The 18,715-nt window shown below is 47.8% G+C and overlaps 1 protein-coding gene across 1 annotated transcript in view; it reads left to right on the forward strand.

Annotated features, from left to right (window-relative positions):
* Dpysl5 (dihydropyrimidinase like 5) overlaps positions 1-18,715 on the forward strand; it is an 84,547-nt gene that overhangs the window by 53,417 nt on the left and 12,415 nt on the right. The window contains exons 3-8 of the mRNA XM_021163502.2: positions 9,282-9,440; positions 9,934-10,113; positions 10,838-10,906; positions 13,458-13,502; positions 15,186-15,261; positions 16,274-16,430. Of these exons, the coding sequence (XP_021019161.1) occupies positions 9,282-9,440; positions 9,934-10,113; positions 10,838-10,906; positions 13,458-13,502; positions 15,186-15,261; positions 16,274-16,430 (686 nt within the window). The remainder of the gene's footprint in view (positions 1-9,281; positions 9,441-9,933; positions 10,114-10,837; positions 10,907-13,457; positions 13,503-15,185; positions 15,262-16,273; positions 16,431-18,715) is intronic.

Here is an 18,715-nt window from a genome sequence, read left to right on the forward strand (position 1 = left end):
TTTTCATGTGCTATTCCCGGACCTCATCTTGGCTCACACCAGCTCTCAGGGGATTTGGCTTCACTCCCTGTTCTGCAGGGAAGTCTGTGCTGCCTCAGCCTTCTTGGTGGGTCTCTGATGGTCTCCTCCTGTATCCACAGCACCCCTCCCCCGAGATGGATGGCAATTAGTATCCCAGTCTAATAGCTATGAATAGAAATTTAGCTTCCTCATCTGACAGTAGGATAGTGCACCTTCTTCGTAGGGTGATTTCATACACAAGCAAGTACGTATAGTAATTGCGTCATTATGTTAGCATCAGCAGTTCTCACCTCCACCTGAACGCCCCTTTATCAGCTCTGTTATCTGAAGATTCCCTCCCTCTGCACATTTCACCCCTCCCCCATGTTTCAGCCGCTCAGTTCGCTCAGTTCGTTCCCCTCTCCCACTACTTAGTTTTACCCCGCTCCCCCTCCCCCGCACTGTCAAAGCTTGCTTCTTCAGGAAGCTTGCTTGCATACACCCTTTCCAGCCCAGTCCCAGAGTTCAGACTGGCCACCCCCACACTGCCAGAGTGACATTCTTTGTCTGATTGCCAAGGTCTTCCTCTGTCACTGGAGGCTGGCCAGCCGTGGCTGCGGACAACTTATAATCAAAACAGCCTCTTCCTGGGCAATAGACATGCCAAGGGATGGGAGGGAGCCCGGCGTTCTCTCTACAGGAGCTCCTAGGCCTACAGTCCCCGAGCCCCCTCATCACTATCTCCTGCATAAATACAAGTTGACAACCTTGCTAATTGCACGGAGTCCAGGCTAATCAAGGTTCATGCACTCGGTCCTAGTCAGACTTTCCAAACAGGTCCATCAGAACCCCTAACTTTGCTCTTCACACCACCCCCTACTCTGAGTGCCATGCCTGCCTTCCTGTTCCAGGGTGAGCTCCCCTCCTTACATCCTCTTCTGAACTCAGTGTTCTCTATCCTCCCTGAGGACATGGTCTTTCGATGGCTTGTGTTCCCATAGTATCCGGAAGTCATTTCTGTTGGGAATGAGCATCTCCCCCTCGTCCTGTCTGCCAATTGGACTCTGCTCCATACGATATGTCTGTTCTTACTTCTGAGGCCCCAGCTACACAGCACAGAGGACAGGTGCCGCTGCTCCAAAGTCACTGCTGCCCACAGGCGGCTTACTGAGCCCCTCCTGTGCAGGCACAGAGCTGGGCACTTGATATGCACAGTGTCACTTAATTCATTTTCCCTACAATAGTGCATTATGTGTGGTCAGCCTTGACAGCAAGCACGTAAGCCCCCTCCACCATCTCTCCAGCCCCACCTCTTTTTTTTAAAAAATATTTATTTATTTATATATTTATTATATGTAAGTACACTGTAGCTGCCTTCAGACACTCCAGAAGAGGGCATCAGATTTCGTTACGGATGGTTGTGAGCCACCATGTGGTTGCTGGAATTTGAACTCAGGACCTTTGGAAGAGCAGTCGGCGCTCTTAACCGCTGAGCCATCTCACCAGCCCCAGCCCCACCTCTTAATTCTCACAGTCACACACAAAGGCTGTATTCCTACCTCCAGGTGTAAATTGAGTTCAGAGTGATTAAATAATGCTCAAGGTCTAACAGCTACTACGTTACAGAAGGGGTGTGTTGTATTGGAAGTTGGGGGCAAAGAAAGCCAAAAGAGATGAAATTTGTTTGTTTGTTTGCTTGTAGAAGGATTTCTCTCTGTAGCCCTGGCTGCCTTGGAATCACTCTGTAGACCAGGCTGGCTTTAAACTCAGAGATCACCTGCCTCTGCCTCCCGTGTACTGGGATTAAGGGTGTGCGCCACCAGAGCTTAGCTGAGAAGAAAAATTTTAAAGTAGAAAAGTAAAGCAAAAAGAAAGTCGGAGTTGCAAATAGTCCAAGCCAGTCCTAAATGTACTATTTAGCCAAGGCTGTCCTTGAAGTCTTCCCCATCGCCCTGTCTCCACCTCCTGCTTACTTAGGCAGAGCGCAAACATACGCCTGCCTCTGAAACTAGGGTTTAAGCCTCCAGATGTCCCCATCCCCTCAGACACCCCCCCCCAAGTTTGATTCTTGTCCAGGTAGTGTTTGTCTATGAGTCTAGCATTTGTGTCCTTGAAGTGTCTGGCACACGTGTGGGAAAGTGTTGTCCCTGAAGTGTGTTGTGAATTGAACGTGGCCTGTTTTCCCGTGAAGAACACTGAACAACTGAGGTGTGAGTTTCAGATAGAGGAACTTTCTGGATGTGTACCCCAGGTCGTGACGTGATCTACCGAGTGAGCTTTAGGACAGCCAGAGCTCCGCAGACAGACAGACAGATACAGTGCAGGGGAGGAGCTGGTTTCCAAGAAGGCCAGAGAGTACAGTGAGCCTTAGCCAACTGTGAGTGTGAGGGGTGTTACCCCAGTGAGATAGAGACCCAACTGTGAGCGTGAGGGGTGTTACCCCAAGTGAGATGGAAACCTCTGAGCTGGTGAGTTTTTCAGTACTTAGAATGTGAATTTTTTTAAAAAAAGATGATTTTAATTTGAAAAGAAAAAATAATTCAGCGATTCTTGGAGACGCAGACCCACGTGAACAAGTGATGGCTTTAGCAACTGCTTGACGATAAGTTCCCAGTGCAGCTGGGGTGCTCTGTGTAGTGTTGCTTTCATGAAATACTGGAGGCTGCACAAGTTATGCTCAAAAGAGGCTTGGCTTGGCTTATGATTCTGAAGGTCCAAGGCCAAGGGGCTGCATCTGGTGGTGACCTTCTTGTCAGCAGTGTCCTGAGAGACTACAGTGTCACACAGTAAAGGACATCGAATACAAATCTTTGGTGACATATTCTCTCTTTTTTCTCCCCATAGGACCATCAATATTAAATGATGAGGCCACACTCCAGGACCTTGCCTTAATCCCCTCCCAAAGCCCTCTCTCTACACTTGATAACGGGAACGTTTCTACCCTTTCCAGATCTCTCAGTGGGGATTATATCGTAACACACAAGCCACTAGGAAGTGATGTTCAAATTATATCCAAGCCATAAAAACATTGGATACTTGTCATCTGAATCTCAGTGTTAGCTCCCTTTAAAGTGAGCTTTTCTCAGGCCGTACATCTTCATAGGAGAATCTGAACTGTTGGCTTGCACACACACGCTGTGAGCCTGCACCCATGAGTATATGCTCTAGAGACAACCATGGATTGGCTCTGCCCATGTGCCTTCTTGACAGCAGGAGACGTTTTTGCCTGGACCTGTTAATACTTGGTCTTGGAGCAAAACACCCACATTGACTGGGGAAGCATTGTGAGAGGGGTGTTGGAGGCATCACTGTAGGAAACAGGGAGACAGTAAGATCTGTAGCAATGTGAGACAGTAAGAGAATGACCCCTTAAAGCCCTTTGTCCTGATAAAGCTAAGAAGAACCAATACATTGTTCCCTCCTATCTAAGTGACCGTAGTACCGACACGGTTTGCTGAGTAGGTGTCTGGTGAGCATGCAGATACCTGCATTTCCCCAGTCGATGGTCTGATGGAATGGACTTCTGAACTCCATAGATGACATGCATAAAAGGTAGAATTTTAGGGTAGGTTCCTGCTCTCGGCTGAGACCATGCCTGGAAACTGTGTTGTCAAGTGGATTATCATTAAGTATGATTGGTCGTTTTTTGTTTTTGTTTTTAGATTTATTTATTTATTTTATGTATATGAGTACACTGTAGCTGTCTTCAGACACACCAGAAGAGGGCATCAGATCTCATTGCAGATGGTTGTGAGCCACCATGTGGTTGCTGGGATTTGAACTCAGGACCTCTGGAAGAGCAGTCAGTGCTCTTACCCGCTGAGCCATCTCTCCAGCCCCATGAATGGTGTTTTTAATAAGGGCGGCATTCCTGGGCATCACATAAAATCCAGATCAGCCCAACAGTATGTCATACATGTCAAAAACAAAATATCAGTAGCCTTATTGAAGTAGTAAAATTAATGTTTCAAGCCCAGCCAGATGTGCACAGTGATGTATTGTGACTACTGGTTAGATACGTGGTTTTGTGTCCACGTTAATTGATAGAGAAGTGAAATCCAGGTCCTGTTTGGGAGTTTGGGGGGGGAGCATGCTTCTACAAGAGCTTCTGCATGTGCAAGTGTGTGTGTGTGTGTGTGTGTGTGTGTGTGTGTTTGTGTGTGTAAAAGAAGACAAGGTTTGGATTGCTAGATGGATAATTTTGGTCAGCCACCAAGTTCAATGAGGTCCTGGTGGGTTCAGCTCTTTCCTGATCAGGCCTGGGGTTGTTGTTGGAGGTCTGCATGAGCAGGCTCCATGACGCTGCACTTCTTCTTCCTGCCAGTGTGCACTGAGCGTGGGCTCTGTTCATACATGCATGAGGATGTTCAGGCGTGAGGTGAAGCAGTTATTGTAGCCAAAGACTACGGACAGCTTGATAGTGTCATGTACCGTTTTAAAATTCACTAGATAAACAGAGCAGTATGTCAGCCTCAGAGCAGGGAAGGGAGGGAGTAACATGGGGCATGCCAGAGTTAATATTTCATTTAGAAAGTACCTCAGGCTGGAGAGACACTCACCAACCAAGTCACTTGCCAGTGCGAGGCTTGGAGCTCAGCTCCCCCAAACCACAGGAAAGCCAGATGGGTGTGTCAGCTCTCCCACATTCTCAGCATTTGAGAAATGCAGTGACAAGAAACCCTGGGGCAAGCTGGTTAGGTCGACTAGTCAATCAGTGAGCCCCCAGCTCAGCTAGAGACTGCCTCAGGAAATACCATGGGGAGCAATTAAGGAAGAGACTTAACTGATGTGAGCCTGTGGCTTCCACATGCAGCCACATATATGCAAATATACATCAGAACATGCAGAAAAACACATGAGAATACATACAGATGAACAGGAAGGCACACATATGAAAACGCACATGTCTGAACATGCAGACATACATATACATACCTAAATATGCAAAGAAAAAAACCTCATCTGGGGGCGTATCTCAGTGGTAAAGCAAGGATTTAACATATGAGCCCCTGGATTCAGCCTCTCAGACAGCCCCCCCACAAAACAGTATTTTTCTTTATGTTACGTGCATTGATGTTTTGCCTGCATGTATGTCCGGGTGAGGGTGTTGGGTCTTGGAATTACTAGATAGTTGTGAGCTGCCAGTGGATGCTGGGAATTGAACCCAGGACCTCTGGAAGAGCAGTCAGTGCTCTTAACCACTGAGACATCTCTCTAGCCCCACAAAACAGTATTTTAATAAAAACAAAAAGTTTAAAATATCTGAACCAAAAAAGTAAAAATTAATATCTGATAAGTGTGTGCGGCAGGTCGCATGAGCTTTTTTTTTTTTTTTAAATCTTCTGTGCCTTTACTCTGCATCTGAAATCTATAACTGTAACATCTTTTACACGTGGAAATATAGCTAACTAAATTTAGTTTTAGCTTTTTTCCAGGCTTATTTGTGTAGTGCATAGTATAAAAATGACATTGCTTTCAGCGTATGTTGTAAAATTAGTATACTAATTAATTAATATAATAAATTTTAGAAAATAAGAAAACAACTCAGGACCAGTCACTTCAAAACAGCCGTCAATCACGTACTTGGCATTCTTCCTCCTGTGTTGCTTGTGTGTGATTTAACAGAGCTCCAAGTGTCTTAGGAACTCGCTGAATCTGTTCTTCAGTCACGGCAGCGTTGCCCTGTTACGTTCGACTTAGCCCCTGGGCTGGCTAGTGTCTTTTTTACTTGACATAAATAAGCTAGACTCCTTTGGGAAATGTCCTGCCAGACTGGCCAGTGGGCAAGCCTGTGGGGCATTTTCTTGATTACTGGTTGGATGTGGGGGGCCCATGCCACTGTGGGTGGTGTTTCCCCTGGGCAGGTAGTCTTGAGGGTGTATTAGAAGCAGGTTGAGCAAGCCATGAGGAGCCAGAGTGGCCTGTATGGAATTCCTGCCCCTACTTCCTTTGTTTGAGGATGGACTGATGTGGAAGCCTTCCCTCCTCCGGCCACCTTTGCTCCTGTGTTTCATCCCAGCCATAGAAGCCCTAAAACAGCCTCCTAGAGCACTGTGTTGTGTGCTACTACCGTCAGCTCACCTAAGTAAAAGGTGGTGGTCTAAGTAGTCACGACGTGTGGCAGGCCCACAGCCACTCATCCTTAAACACGTCCTCCTTAAACATCAGGGACAAGACAGGACAGTGCATTGCTCTGCTGCTGACCTGTGCAAGGCTTTCCTGTGGGGTGACGATAAGAAGATCTGTCACGTCTGTGATGTTCTCGTGTTCACAGAGCCGGCAGCTGGTGGGAGGAGGATTTGCTGAGCCTATGAACTCTGGTTTGGAGGCCCAGAGTCGCAGTGGTATTAATAGTAATGTGTGCTCTTCTGAGCTCCACAGCTGTGGCTCTACAGGTACAGATGCACATGTGTGGGGCTGCATGTATAGCTGCAGAGGGGGCTTGTGGCTGCTCCTGGGTAACAGCCAGTAAGATGGGGAATTCAAGACCGCTGCTCAGCATGCTTTCCAGAACTCTTCAGTTCCTATGGCTAGGCTCCAGAGGATGCTGCTTGGCGCTTCTGATAGCCTGTACTGATTCCCCACCAGTCTCAGAAGCTGTGTCAGCCTCGAGTCCCCTAACCTATACCCAGACCACTGTTGGTCTCTGGAATTCCCTGCCTAAAAGCCAGGAGCCCTTCCAGGATCCACACAAGGCTGGACCTCTCTTCTTAGTGATCCAAACACAAATGTGCACACACTAGGTCCAAGGCATTTTGTAGCAGTGGACAGAGTTTGGATCTGTGTGCTCAGCATGCATCCAGGGTGGAAGTAGGGGTAGGGCGGGCTCCAGGGGAAGCCAGTTTCTCTGCACTGTAGCTCCGTTTCAGGGGAAGATAACGATTTATTAGCTCGATCTGTACTGGCGAGTATTTGGAGATTAATACTCCAAATTGTTAAATGAATTGTCTTTTCTACCCTTGCCTTGGGGTACTGGGCGTTAAAAATAGTTCCAGGTCCTTTATCATTAGAGTCTCCACGGGTCCCCTCTTTTCTACCGACAGCTGCCGCTGTGCTGAGAGGCACAAAGAACAGCAACTGAGAGCCAAAGAACTGAACAGTTTAGGCTATGCACTGCTAGTAAATCAGACTCCCCCATGTGCACGCGGACAGGGCAAAACAGAGCACATCCACCTGCTGTAAGGATGAATCAGCCTCGCAGGCTCCAGCGGAACCGGGAACAGAAGCCAGCTAGTAAACTACAATCTGCGCAGCCCCAGCTCCAGCCCCACCCACACGCCTACATGTATTACACGGAGCTACCGCCCTCTGTTGGCTGCATTTAAGCAATGCAAGAAGCCAGGCCATCCGGGCTCTGAGATTTTTTTCCTTCTTAATTGTGGTTTGGCTGCTTGACTCATTTTCGCGGCCTTAGTCTCCAGGAGTGTCTCTGGTTTGTGATTAGGGAATTTGACTTTATGGAGAAGACGGCTTCATCGGGCTTTTTTCCTCCAGTGGAAAGCAGAATGAATCAGGATATTTATTTTATTTATATGGGTACATTGTAGCTGTCTTCAGACACACAAGGCGAGGGAATCAGATCCCATTACAGATGGTTATGAGCCACCATGTGGGTGCTGGGAATCGAACTCAGGACCTCTGGAAGAGTAGTCAGTGCTCTTAATCTCTGAGCCATCTCTCCAACCCCAAATCAGGATAATTAATCAGAAGGCTACTTTACCATTCTTAGTGATACTTGGCTCTCTCTTCCAACACATGTGAAGCTATCCCACACGTGAAGACCCCTCTCTCGGTTATTTTAATCTTAACAACCCGGTTTTATTTGGGAACAGCACATTGACCTGACCTTTGGGTAATGTCACTTTGGACGATCACAAAAGTTACCTGTTCAAATAAATCGAATTTGACTCCCAGAACCCAGCCTGGAGAGACAGAGTCAGGAGACCCCAGAGCAAGCAGGCTATGCAGACTGACTATATCAGTGAGCTCTCGGTTTGATCGAGACACCTTGCTTAGTGTTAAGATGGAAGAGCAATTGAGAATAATTCCCAACATCCACCTTGAGCTTCCTCCACATGCATATCCCTGTGCATGCACACACACACACACACACACACACACACACACACACACTTTACATACATGCAAACACATATACACATGCACAAATATACACAAGATGGGGAGAAAAACCTTTTTAAAGTAATATCTTGGGGAGCCTGTGAATTCAGTCATGCATCTAAAAGTGCTCTATCCCAGATAAGACAAATTATGCTCATGAACTCAGGGAGGGGACATGAGGACAAAGGGGCTGATATGGAAGATGCGGGTGAATTTTTTTTGGACAACTCTCACACCAAAACAGTACTTTACTTTGTGAATTTGACCGACTTATTATTATTTTTTTATTATTATTATTTTGTTTTGTTTTGTTTTGTTTTGTTTGAGACAGGGTTTCTCTGTGTAGTCCTGGCTGTCCTGGAACTCACTCTGTAGACCAGGCTGGCCTCAAACTCAGAAATCCACCTGCCTCTGCCTCCCGAGTGCTGGGATTAAAGGCGTGCGCCACCACTGCCCAGCCCAACCCATTTATTATTATTCCCAAGTTAAGTAAAACTGCTTCATAAGAAGTGACAGAAAAGCTGGTCAGTGGTGGCGCACGCCTTTAACCCCAGCCCTCATCAGGCAGAGGCAGGTGGATCTCTGTGAGTTTGAGACTAGCTTGGTCTACAGAGTAAGTTCCAGGACTGCCAGGGCTACACAGAGAAACCCTGTCTGGGTAAATACACAAACAAAAACAAGTGAGAGAACAACATCTTTAAAATTCCCTATTAAAGCACGCAGTGCTTTACTGCATGTCTGTAGCTAGCTCACCATATTTTCCATGTGAACACTTGATTAGGCTTCCCACTGTAACAGGTATATACAAACAAATCCTTGGGCCTTTGATTTTGTTGTCTATATACTGGAGTTAGCCAAAAATCACTTAGAGGGAGATCTCACTGGGAAGGTAATAGCCATGCTTGGGCTCCCCAATATGCTAAGTGCTTTTTCCAAAGACCCAAGCTAGAACCCCACATGAGGAAGAAGCAGGTTTATTTGTTGAACCCAGAGTTCTAAAGAAGATCATGTCACAGCTCTGACCCTCCCCTGGGCAGGCCTTACTGGGTTTGATCATCCATGGTTGTTCTGGGTGCACCTGAACACTGTGCATCATCATGATGGCGACTTAAGTGCAGGCAGGGCTGTGACAAGACCACCTTCCCTCCCTCTTCCTTCAGGCGGCCCTCGTTGGAGGCACCACCATGATCATCGGTCACGTCCTGCCAGACAAGGAGACCTCCCTCGTGGAAGCCTATGAGAAGTGCAGGGCTCTAGCTGACCCCAAGGTCTGCTGTGACTATGCCCTCCATGTGGGGATCACCTGGTGGGCACCCAAGGTAACAGTACTGATGGGACCCCCCCACACATCAAGAAGGCACCAGAGGGCTGGTGTCCAAACAGGTGTGTGACTGAGCTGGCTGGGGCCTGAAGCTGTTTTGTATGCAGGAACCCTCACCCATCACCACTCCAGCTTCCCCAGGTCTCAAACAAAACATTTAGGAGTCCCTGAAGATGGTGGGCAGACCTATCCCACCTAAGAGCCCATTTCTCAGCATACACAGTAAGCATCAATTGCAACAGAGTCCAAGGCCTTGGGCCAGACTCGGGAGCACTGCGGTGCTCAGGATATCCCGATGAGGTACCAGGAACATCTAGTGGGCAGTACTGCTGAATGGTCAGCTCAGGCAGAGAGCTGTGGCCTGTGTGTACTGGGAATTCACAGCACCAACCTGAGACCCGAGACACAGTTGGTCACAGCCTGCCCCATCTCTCCACTGGGCCAGCACCTGCTTGTTTTACTGGACACTGACTTTGCATTTTGTTCTCCAGGTGAAAGCAGAAATGGAGACACTGGTGCGGGAGAAGGGGGTGAACTCCTTCCAGATGTTCATGACCTACAAGGACTTGTACATGCTTCGAGACAGTGAGCTGTACCAAGTGTTTCATGCCTGCAGGGACATCGGGGCGATCCCCCGGGTCCACGCTGAAAATGGGGAGCTCGTGGCTGAGGCAAGTCTGCAACTGGGGTCGTTGTGTGGGGGTAGAGCCAATGGATACTGCCTATCACTGTCCTTCAAGGGTCACTTCAAGGGTCACTTAAACCAAGTAGTAAAACAAAACGCTGTGAGGTGTGGACATCTGGGGTACCAAATCTTGGTCTGAAATACAAACTTTATATATATATTTTTTTTTCAAGAGGTTCCTAAGTCTTAGATGATAATTGTGAATATTATGATAAATTCTATTATAGCAAAATAATTTAGAACATCTCTTGAGAATATTTTTTGAAAAGAACCATGCAAAATAAACAGCAGTGCTCCATTTCCCCGCCTCTCTGTCAGAACTGTTATGCCATAAACATCTGTTCTCTGGTACAAAGGATGGACCCCTTGATTGTCTTGGGTGGAAGCTAGTCCTAGGAGTCGCTGATACCAGATATCTGTTGAGCTTTCCAGAGAATCAGCTATAACTTTTAATAAACTGACTAGTGGTGTTTGTCTTTGGTGCCTGCTGGCTATTGCTTGATGACTGGACTGTATTTTAAGAATAAGAGATATCGCACAGTCCTTAAGAAATGAGAAGAGAATCAGATGTTTCCTACATGAGGCCCCAGCTCCTCCTTTGGAAAATGTACATTGCAGAAAGAGGCTTAGGAGCACCCTTGACTGGCCCTGAGGTTGGGGAGTTTCTTGTACCTCTGTAATTCTGTTGTCTTTCCCCCACTGTTATCCAGGGTGCTAAGGAGGCTCTAGACTTGGGTATCACAGGCCCAGAAGGAATCGAGATCAGCCATCCAGAGGAGGTAGGAGAAACTTCCTGTGTCCACCGTCAGCTTCTTTACGCTCAAGTAGACTTCCTGTATTTGTTAGCTTTCTGTCACTGAAAATAAGGCTAAGAGGGAAAAAAATTATTATTATTGTTGTTGTTGCTTATCATTGCTCATACCTATAGTTTCAACCAATTTAGTGGACGTTCACATTGGGCAGAATCTCATAGTGACAGGAACTGTGGCAAAGGAGGACTGATCACCCGATGATCAATCAGTAAACAAAGAGTTAAACAGGAAGTGGCCAGAGAACTACCAAGGGAAGACACCGCCCCACCCCCACCCCCACCCCCAGTGACCTTCTTCCTCCAGCTCAACCTTGCCTCTTATTTCCAGAAATCCCACCACTATGTAGAGACCAAGAATTAGTAGTACCATGAGACTATGGGAAACATTACTTATTCAAACTGTTAACAGTCATGGAATCTTTTAGAAGAGATGTCAAAAATATGTTACATGGCGAGTTTGGGGCCAGCCTGGGCTACATGAGACACTCTCTCAGAAAATAAGTAAAAGAAAGTAAAACTCTGTTACCCCATAGGTGAGATTCCATTCTGGAAGCCTCCCCCACCCCCGCCCCCAAATGGCTTTCTTTATGCTGAGGCCACCTTGGCTTTCCTTGGAAGGACACGGTAAACCCTGCCATGCTCCACTGAATTCTAATTTCAAGGCATTGGAGAGACCATTTCAGGGGTCACTTCATGCAGAATTGAATGTGGACACAAGAGAGACGGACATTAGAGCCTTTAGTGTTAGAAGAAAATTAAGCTCAAAGTCGGGACTCTGCATTCTGGACACTAGATTCTAACTGAGGGAGAATTTGAACCCTTCCCACCAGCAATGAGCATGTGCCTGTCCGCACCCTGTCGTTCATACGTCTCACCAAGGGGAAGGGAAAGCCTCTTGTCCTCTTCTTGTACCCCTGAGTGCATTTTCATAGGGCACTAACTTGGATACCCAGTGATCTACCGCTGAGAGTCTGCTCTGGCAGAATCACGGTAGATAGAGAATGCCTTCTTACTCTAGAACCTTGTTCAGACATTCTCACCATTTACAGCAGAAGCAGCCTCCCCTTTCTCCAAAGCCTAGAACACAGAGCAGTGGAGGGTGATGTAGAACCTGTATTCCCAGCTCTCACGAAGTTGAGGCAGAAAGGGCTCAGGGTCCAGGCCAGCCTGGGTTACATAAAGAGCCTATCTCAATCAATCAATTACAGTATGGAGGTAGTTAGATCTCCAGGAGAGCCAGTGTGGTCTACACACATTGGAAGAACCCAGTGATGGCCCTACCATCACCCAGGAGCCATTTGGCCTGGCTGCTTCCCACCCTCATCCTGTCCCTGTCGGTTGCTGACTTAAATGCAGCTCCTGCTTGAGCACCTCAGAATCAGTAGAGAAATCTGCACCAAGGCTGGGAATGAAGCTCCATTGGTAGATGTTTGCCTGGCTCATGTGAAGTCCTGGTATCCCAACGCTGCCTAAAACTGAAATGGGGTATACCCCTGCAATTCTAGCACTTGAGAGGCAAGAGATCACGAAGTTCAAGGTCATCCTCAGCTGTGTTGGGAATGTAAGGCCTGCTGCCTAGGTTCCTGGAGACTCAGAGCACTTGATTCACAAGGTGGTTCTGTGACAGCAAGGTTGACAAAGGGCTGACTCAGACTGGGCCATAGCTGTCTGTGTCAGGTAAGAGAGGATGGGTGATAACAGTGATGATTGCTGCCATCAGCATCTGCTGCTTAAAAGCAGGGACCTGGGTCAGTGCCAGGGCAGACTGACCCTCCAGAAAACATTCAACAGTGTCTAGAGATGGTTCTATCTGTCTCAGCAGGAAAAGTGGGCAGACTGACGCTGAAATCTGATGGATAAAGGTGGGGGGTAGGGGACACTGCAAACATCCTTCCGTGTACAAACAGTCCCAACCGCAGAGAATACATAGACTCTGGTGTCAGGAACGCTAGGGCACAGGAACGCTGCTCTGGGCTAAGCTCCAGCTTGATCTATTTAGAGCATTTCTGTGATTGCTACTGGGAGAAGACACTAGCTGACAGGGAGAAGCGAGACTCTTAAGTTGTTTACTATCCTTCCATTGCCTTAAAACGTGTGTGTGTGTGTGTGTGTGTGTGTGTGTGTGTGTGTGTTGGGGGGGGAGTGCTATAGCACACTTGTGACAGAGGACAACTCTGTCAGTGCCAAGCAACCAGCTCAGGTCACCAGGCTTGCCCAGAAAACACCTTTTTTTCTTCATTAATTTGTTTATTTACTTCCCCTCCCACCTCTCCTCCTAGACCCTCCCTCTTCCCTTTCTAAGCCCTGCTGATCATCCACTAAGAATGTACCCAGTAGCCTGTCTCCTGGGATTCTCCTTCAGTGGAAACCCTGCTGGCTGGGGCCCCTGCCAGGGTCTTGCTCCTATCCACAGCCAGCCCCTCTGCTGTGTCAGCTGCCCCAGCTGTACAGAGAGCCCTCAGGCAGGTTCAGCCGCTTGGAGGAGATGGTACCAGTGTTTCCTTCTTTGTTTTTAACAGCTGGAAGCAGAAGCCACTCACCGTGTCATCACCATTGCAAACCGGGTAAGCAGCTGCCATCCTCCTGGGGCCATGGTTCTTATGTGAGTACACCATTACTCTCTTCAGACACACCAGAAGAGGTCATCATATCCCATTACAGATGGTTGTGAGCCACCATGTAGTTGCTGGGAATTGAACTCAGGACCTCTGGAAAAGCAGTCAGTGCTCTTAACCACTGAGCCATCTCACCAGCCCAGGGCCATGGTTCTTGTCTAGAGGCCAGTGCCATAGGTGGCTCTCAGCACCCTAGCCAAATGGACAAGTTAGTCCCAGAGATGTGGTGTGCATCCTGCCCACCCCAGTTCTCTCTCCCACCCCTTTATATCAATGAAGCCGCTGAAGCCGAGAGTGTAAATGGCTTACTTATAGTTAACATGCCTGCCGCTGGGCCTTTGTTTTCAAGCTTCTTTCTCTGGTTCTGTTCAGGTAAAGCCATTAACAAAGCACTGGCAGAGCGTGTCTGGAACCAGCAAGAGAGGGTGCCAGAAATCAGAGCCTTGTTCTTTACCTAATAACTACATGCTTTCCCCGGCCTGCAAATCACAGCCCCTCTGATCCGATACTTCATTATCTGAAATCACAGAGATAGGATCACACCGCTCTGCCCTGGACAGGTGCTGGGGCTCAGAGGGACCAAAGCAAGGGAGAGTGCTGTGTGCCTCGGAGAGGCCATCCTTCCCAGCAGATGTCACTGAAGGACAGATTCCCAATGGCATTGGTTCTTGGTTGACCATATCAATGTTATGTGTCAAAGTTACAGTCTCAGAAAAGTGAGCTCTCAGGTTCACCCACAAAATCAAAAACTGGGATAGGGCCCAGCAATCTGTACTGAGAGTATGTCTGCTTTCCCCCAACCCTACAATTCTAATGAGGGATCTTGCATGGGACCTTCCCCTCTGAAATGACCTTGATTGAAATGACCTTGACTGCCCTGAAGGATGTAAACACAGTTAATGGTTTAGGAATATGGAAGACAGGGAGGCTGGATATCAACCAACCCTAGGATTAATCAACTCGGCCTGTTAGCTTCTTAAATGTCTGGACATTGTTCCATAGTTATACCACATACTTCCTGATGGTCACCCAGTCCATAACAAGGAAGAGTCTGACCAGCCTTCAGCTCCTTGCTTCTTGGCTCAAATGTGCCCAAATTAGTTAGGCTGTGAACTACATTTGCCCAGTTCTACACACTAGCTGATCATATGACAGTTTTTGTCTAGTCTGGACCCCCGAGCCTGGCTTTTCTCCTGGGTATGTATATTCTGTCTATGGATAAGGTGACCTTCAGACCATAGGCATCAAGATGTCAGGTACAGAATGTCATATGTGACTGTTTCTGGGTCATCATGCTTATGAACAAAAAAATAAAATAAAACAAGAAAAATAAAAGCCCGTGAGATCAGAGAAAATCTGAGATTTACACTCATTAGCTGCAACCTGAGGTCACCTCCTGGGTTGCTGGTGAACCCCAATGCTGGCTTCCATCTGCTTCTGCCTTGCTCTGCACAGTTCTGCATCCTGTTGTGTCCTCAGACCACAGCCCTACATCCCAAGTGTAAACTATCATGTACTGGGTATGGAGCAGCACACAGGGATATGTGTTGGCGCTGGCCTGATAAAGGGGTGGTTGGGTGCACGGCAGCTTTATGGGGGTTATTGCTACTTCCTGCTGTCTCTTGCCTTTAGACTCACTGTCCCATCTACCTGGTCAATGTGTCTAGTATCTCAGCTGGTGATGTCATTGCAGCTGCTAAGATGCAAGGTGAGTCCAACCTAGCCTTAGGCACGCGTGGTGCTTGGGATTGGAGACGAGTTAGAGTCCATCAGCTATGCCAGGCTGGGCTGCTGAAACCACAGATGGCCTCGGATTTCCTTGTCTGCCTCGGGGTGCCCTGCTCTAGCCTGGCTCAGTAGGAGAGACCCAGTCCTCTTCGTCACGCATAGCAGCTTTCCAGAAATGTCTATTACTTTGACTAGGTCAGGTAAAATGATCTAAGTCGTAAGTGGTGGCTTTTTGGTCTGTTATGTTGAACTAACAGTTACCTTGGCAACTAACAAAATGCTAAACTGGTTCCAGTGGGCATGTGGGGGGCAGGGTGGTGGTGGAGGAAGACAAACTTGAAATAACTGTGTGAGCCCGACTTCCCTTCCCCACCTTGAACCCTGCCTGCATCTGACGCCAGAGGAGCACTTGTGACTCTGAGTGCAGATGCCCTGGTAGTGCTAAAGCCTAGGGTGCTGGGAAGGGTCTGGTAATCAGAGAAAAGAATCCAGGGTGGAACCTTGGGAGTGTTAGCCAGCATGCGTGCCTCAGCCTTCCTAACATTTTGACATCTGAGGTACCTTGAGGGGTCTCAGCCAGATTGTTGGCCCAGCTTGCTGGATGAACCCCTCTTCCGACTTCCTACTCTCTGAATCTGCTTTGGATTTCACCCCAGAAGCTTGCAAGCTGTCAATTCACCTGCCTGCCCAGAGAACAGGCTGGGCTGCCCCCTAGGCCTGGCACCTCATGCCTGCTTTATCATTACCCTGCCTTAACTACCACAGCTGCCCATTACCACATTAGAAGTCCCAGAATTCCCTTCTACCGCCCCTAGTCTCAGAACCATTGTCCTTTGCCCAGGGTCAACAGGATGGGAAAGGCTCAGGGCTTTTACATGCCCAAGGGAGCTGGGACAAGCCTTTCCCGTTTACTCAGCTCCTTTAACTTTGTCACAGCCCAATCATGTCATAGACCAGGGACTTCCATGTTATGCTTTTGACTCTTCTTCCAGGGAAGGTGGTGCTAGCCGAGACCACCAACGCACACGCCACGCTCACGGGCTTGCACTACTACCATCAGGACTGGTCGCATGCAGCCGCCTATGTCACGGTGCCTCCTCTGAGACTGGACACCAACACTTCCACCTACCTCATGAGCCTGCTGGCCAAGTAAGGTGTTTGAGCTGGACAGCACTCTGCACAGACCCTAGAGGTTTTTAACATGACATCCTCTAGTTCTAGAAGCCAAACCTGACCTGGGTTTGGTTCTGTTGGCCCACGTGGGTGATTTTGCTTGAACCTCCTTCTCCAGAAGTCACTTGCTACTGCTGGCTTCTCTGACAAATTGATTTGGAGTGAGAGCACTGGCCAGCATTGCAGAGGCCACTGGCTCCTTACCCTGAAGTCCTGTGGGGAGCCCTGGGATAGGACTCATCTTTCAATATGGGTGGTCCTCTTTCTTCCAGACTGCATTAGTTACTTTGTTACTGTGACAAAATACCCAAGGGAGCAGCTTTTAAGAGAGGAAGGTTTTATTTTAGCCCCTTTCCAGAGATTTAGTCCTCCATGAAGGCTTGGCAGCAGGCAGCTAGGACTTCATCTCTCAGTGCAGGAGGAGACAGCGAGCAGAACCCTGGCAGTCGCCTGCTTTGCTTTCCTCTGGATTCAGTCCAGGCCCTCAGCCCCTGGATGGCACCACCCGCCCGTATTCTTCCTCCCTCGGTCCTTTCTAGAAAAGCCCTCACAGACACACACAGAGGTGTACCCTACTCATGCCCTGGCAGTTCCTAATTCAGTCTAGTTGGCGTGGAGATTAGCGGTGCTCACCTTCACCTCTCCCCAGTGTTGCCTCAGTTTCTCTATCCTGTGTGTTGCTTCCTCCTTCTGTGCTTTCCTTCCTTCTTTCTGTCCCCTTTCCCATCTTCTTTCTTGTTACACCGCTTCTGAGCTCCATTCTCAATCCCTTCTATGTCTAATGCTCAGCCTCCACCTGGACAAAACAGACCAAGGAGCATTCTGATTGGGCAAGGCACATTCATGGAAAAGTTCCTTTTGTTTCCATGACAGCTTGAAACCTCTTTATCTTCTGCTAGGGACATCCTGGGGAGAGACGTTACCGTCTCTTCTCTTTGACGTTTAAAGTCCTGTTTGGTTTAGAGTCAGCTCCTTGTCCACATCCCTAGCTCTCTCTGCTCATGTTGGGGCAGATGGAGGAGAAAGAAAGGTGGGAGCATCTTCTCCACACCCCAGCATGTTCTTACTCAGCTGTCTGCACCAGCAAGGACCGGTGAGGCCGCGCTTACACCAGGCCACTTCCCACAGTGCCCCAGCCCACAGGAAGCCACAGGGCTTGACCATCCCTTTGGACCACCCGTGTCTCACACGGAATTTGGACGTAGGGAAAACCTGTGGGGACAGTATACAAAAGCACCTCTGTATTAACCCCTGGAAGACAAGTCTGTCCTTGGGTCCTGACCCAAAGTTTAGGTTTCTGGGAGGTAAGAGGCACACATAACTAAGCTATACTGGTCAAGGCGTGGTCTTGCCCATCCCTAACCCATCACTGCCTAGCTCCAGGCTCTCCTTAAAAGACAGTCTGGTAAGTTGTCAGATCTGTGTGAAGTCGCTTAGCAGAGACACATTTTTGCTTTTGTCCCATTCTTCTGTCTCTTCTCTCAACCCAAAGCTTCCTAGGGAAATGCTAATTGAATCTCGGTGCCCAAGTGACCCCATAAAAAAAGAGGAGAGATTGAGAAAGGCTCTCGATGGCAGCTCTGGGCCTCCACATGCATGCATGTATACCCACATACACGCAAACATGCACAACACCCAGACATGCATGTTTTTACAATACCATGAGAAAGGCTTGATCAAATTCAGAGACTCTTTTGAAACACTATACTTGTCACAAGCTAATTTACCAAAGGAACAAAAACACACAAATAGGAAAAGGAAGCTTTCGTTATTCATTGAATAATTTAAGTCCTTATATATAGCCTGGTTTTCTACTTTAATTATTTAAATAAATTCTCATGTAAGAATTATGATTTAATATGGTAGAGAGATTGTCTTAGTTCCTTTTTAATTAATGAACATTGTAAATATGTGCTATTTTACAGGATTTGGGGCACAATTTAACTATTTATAGGAATTTATGATTACTATAAATTTCTCCTATAACATGTGATTGGTATAATTTATGTGATGCAGAATACCGACTGGAAAAAACATCAGTCACCTTTTTCTTCAAAGAGAATCCGAGGGTCTGGAAAGATGGCTAAGCAGTTAAGACCACTGGCTGCTCTTCCAGAGGACCAAGGTTCAATTTCCAGCACGGCACAGCAGCTCACAACTGTCTGTAACTCCCAGATCTGACACCTCACACAGACACACATGCAGGCAAAACACCGATGCACATAAAAAGAAAACTAATCTTTAAATAGGTATAAAAATGA

This window comes from Mus caroli, unplaced genomic scaffold, assembly GCF_978045245.1.
Source record: "Mus caroli unplaced genomic scaffold, Mus_caroli_1 scaffold_4, whole genome shotgun sequence".
In the NCBI taxonomy this organism is placed as follows: Eukaryota; Metazoa; Chordata; class Mammalia; order Rodentia; family Muridae; genus Mus; species Mus caroli.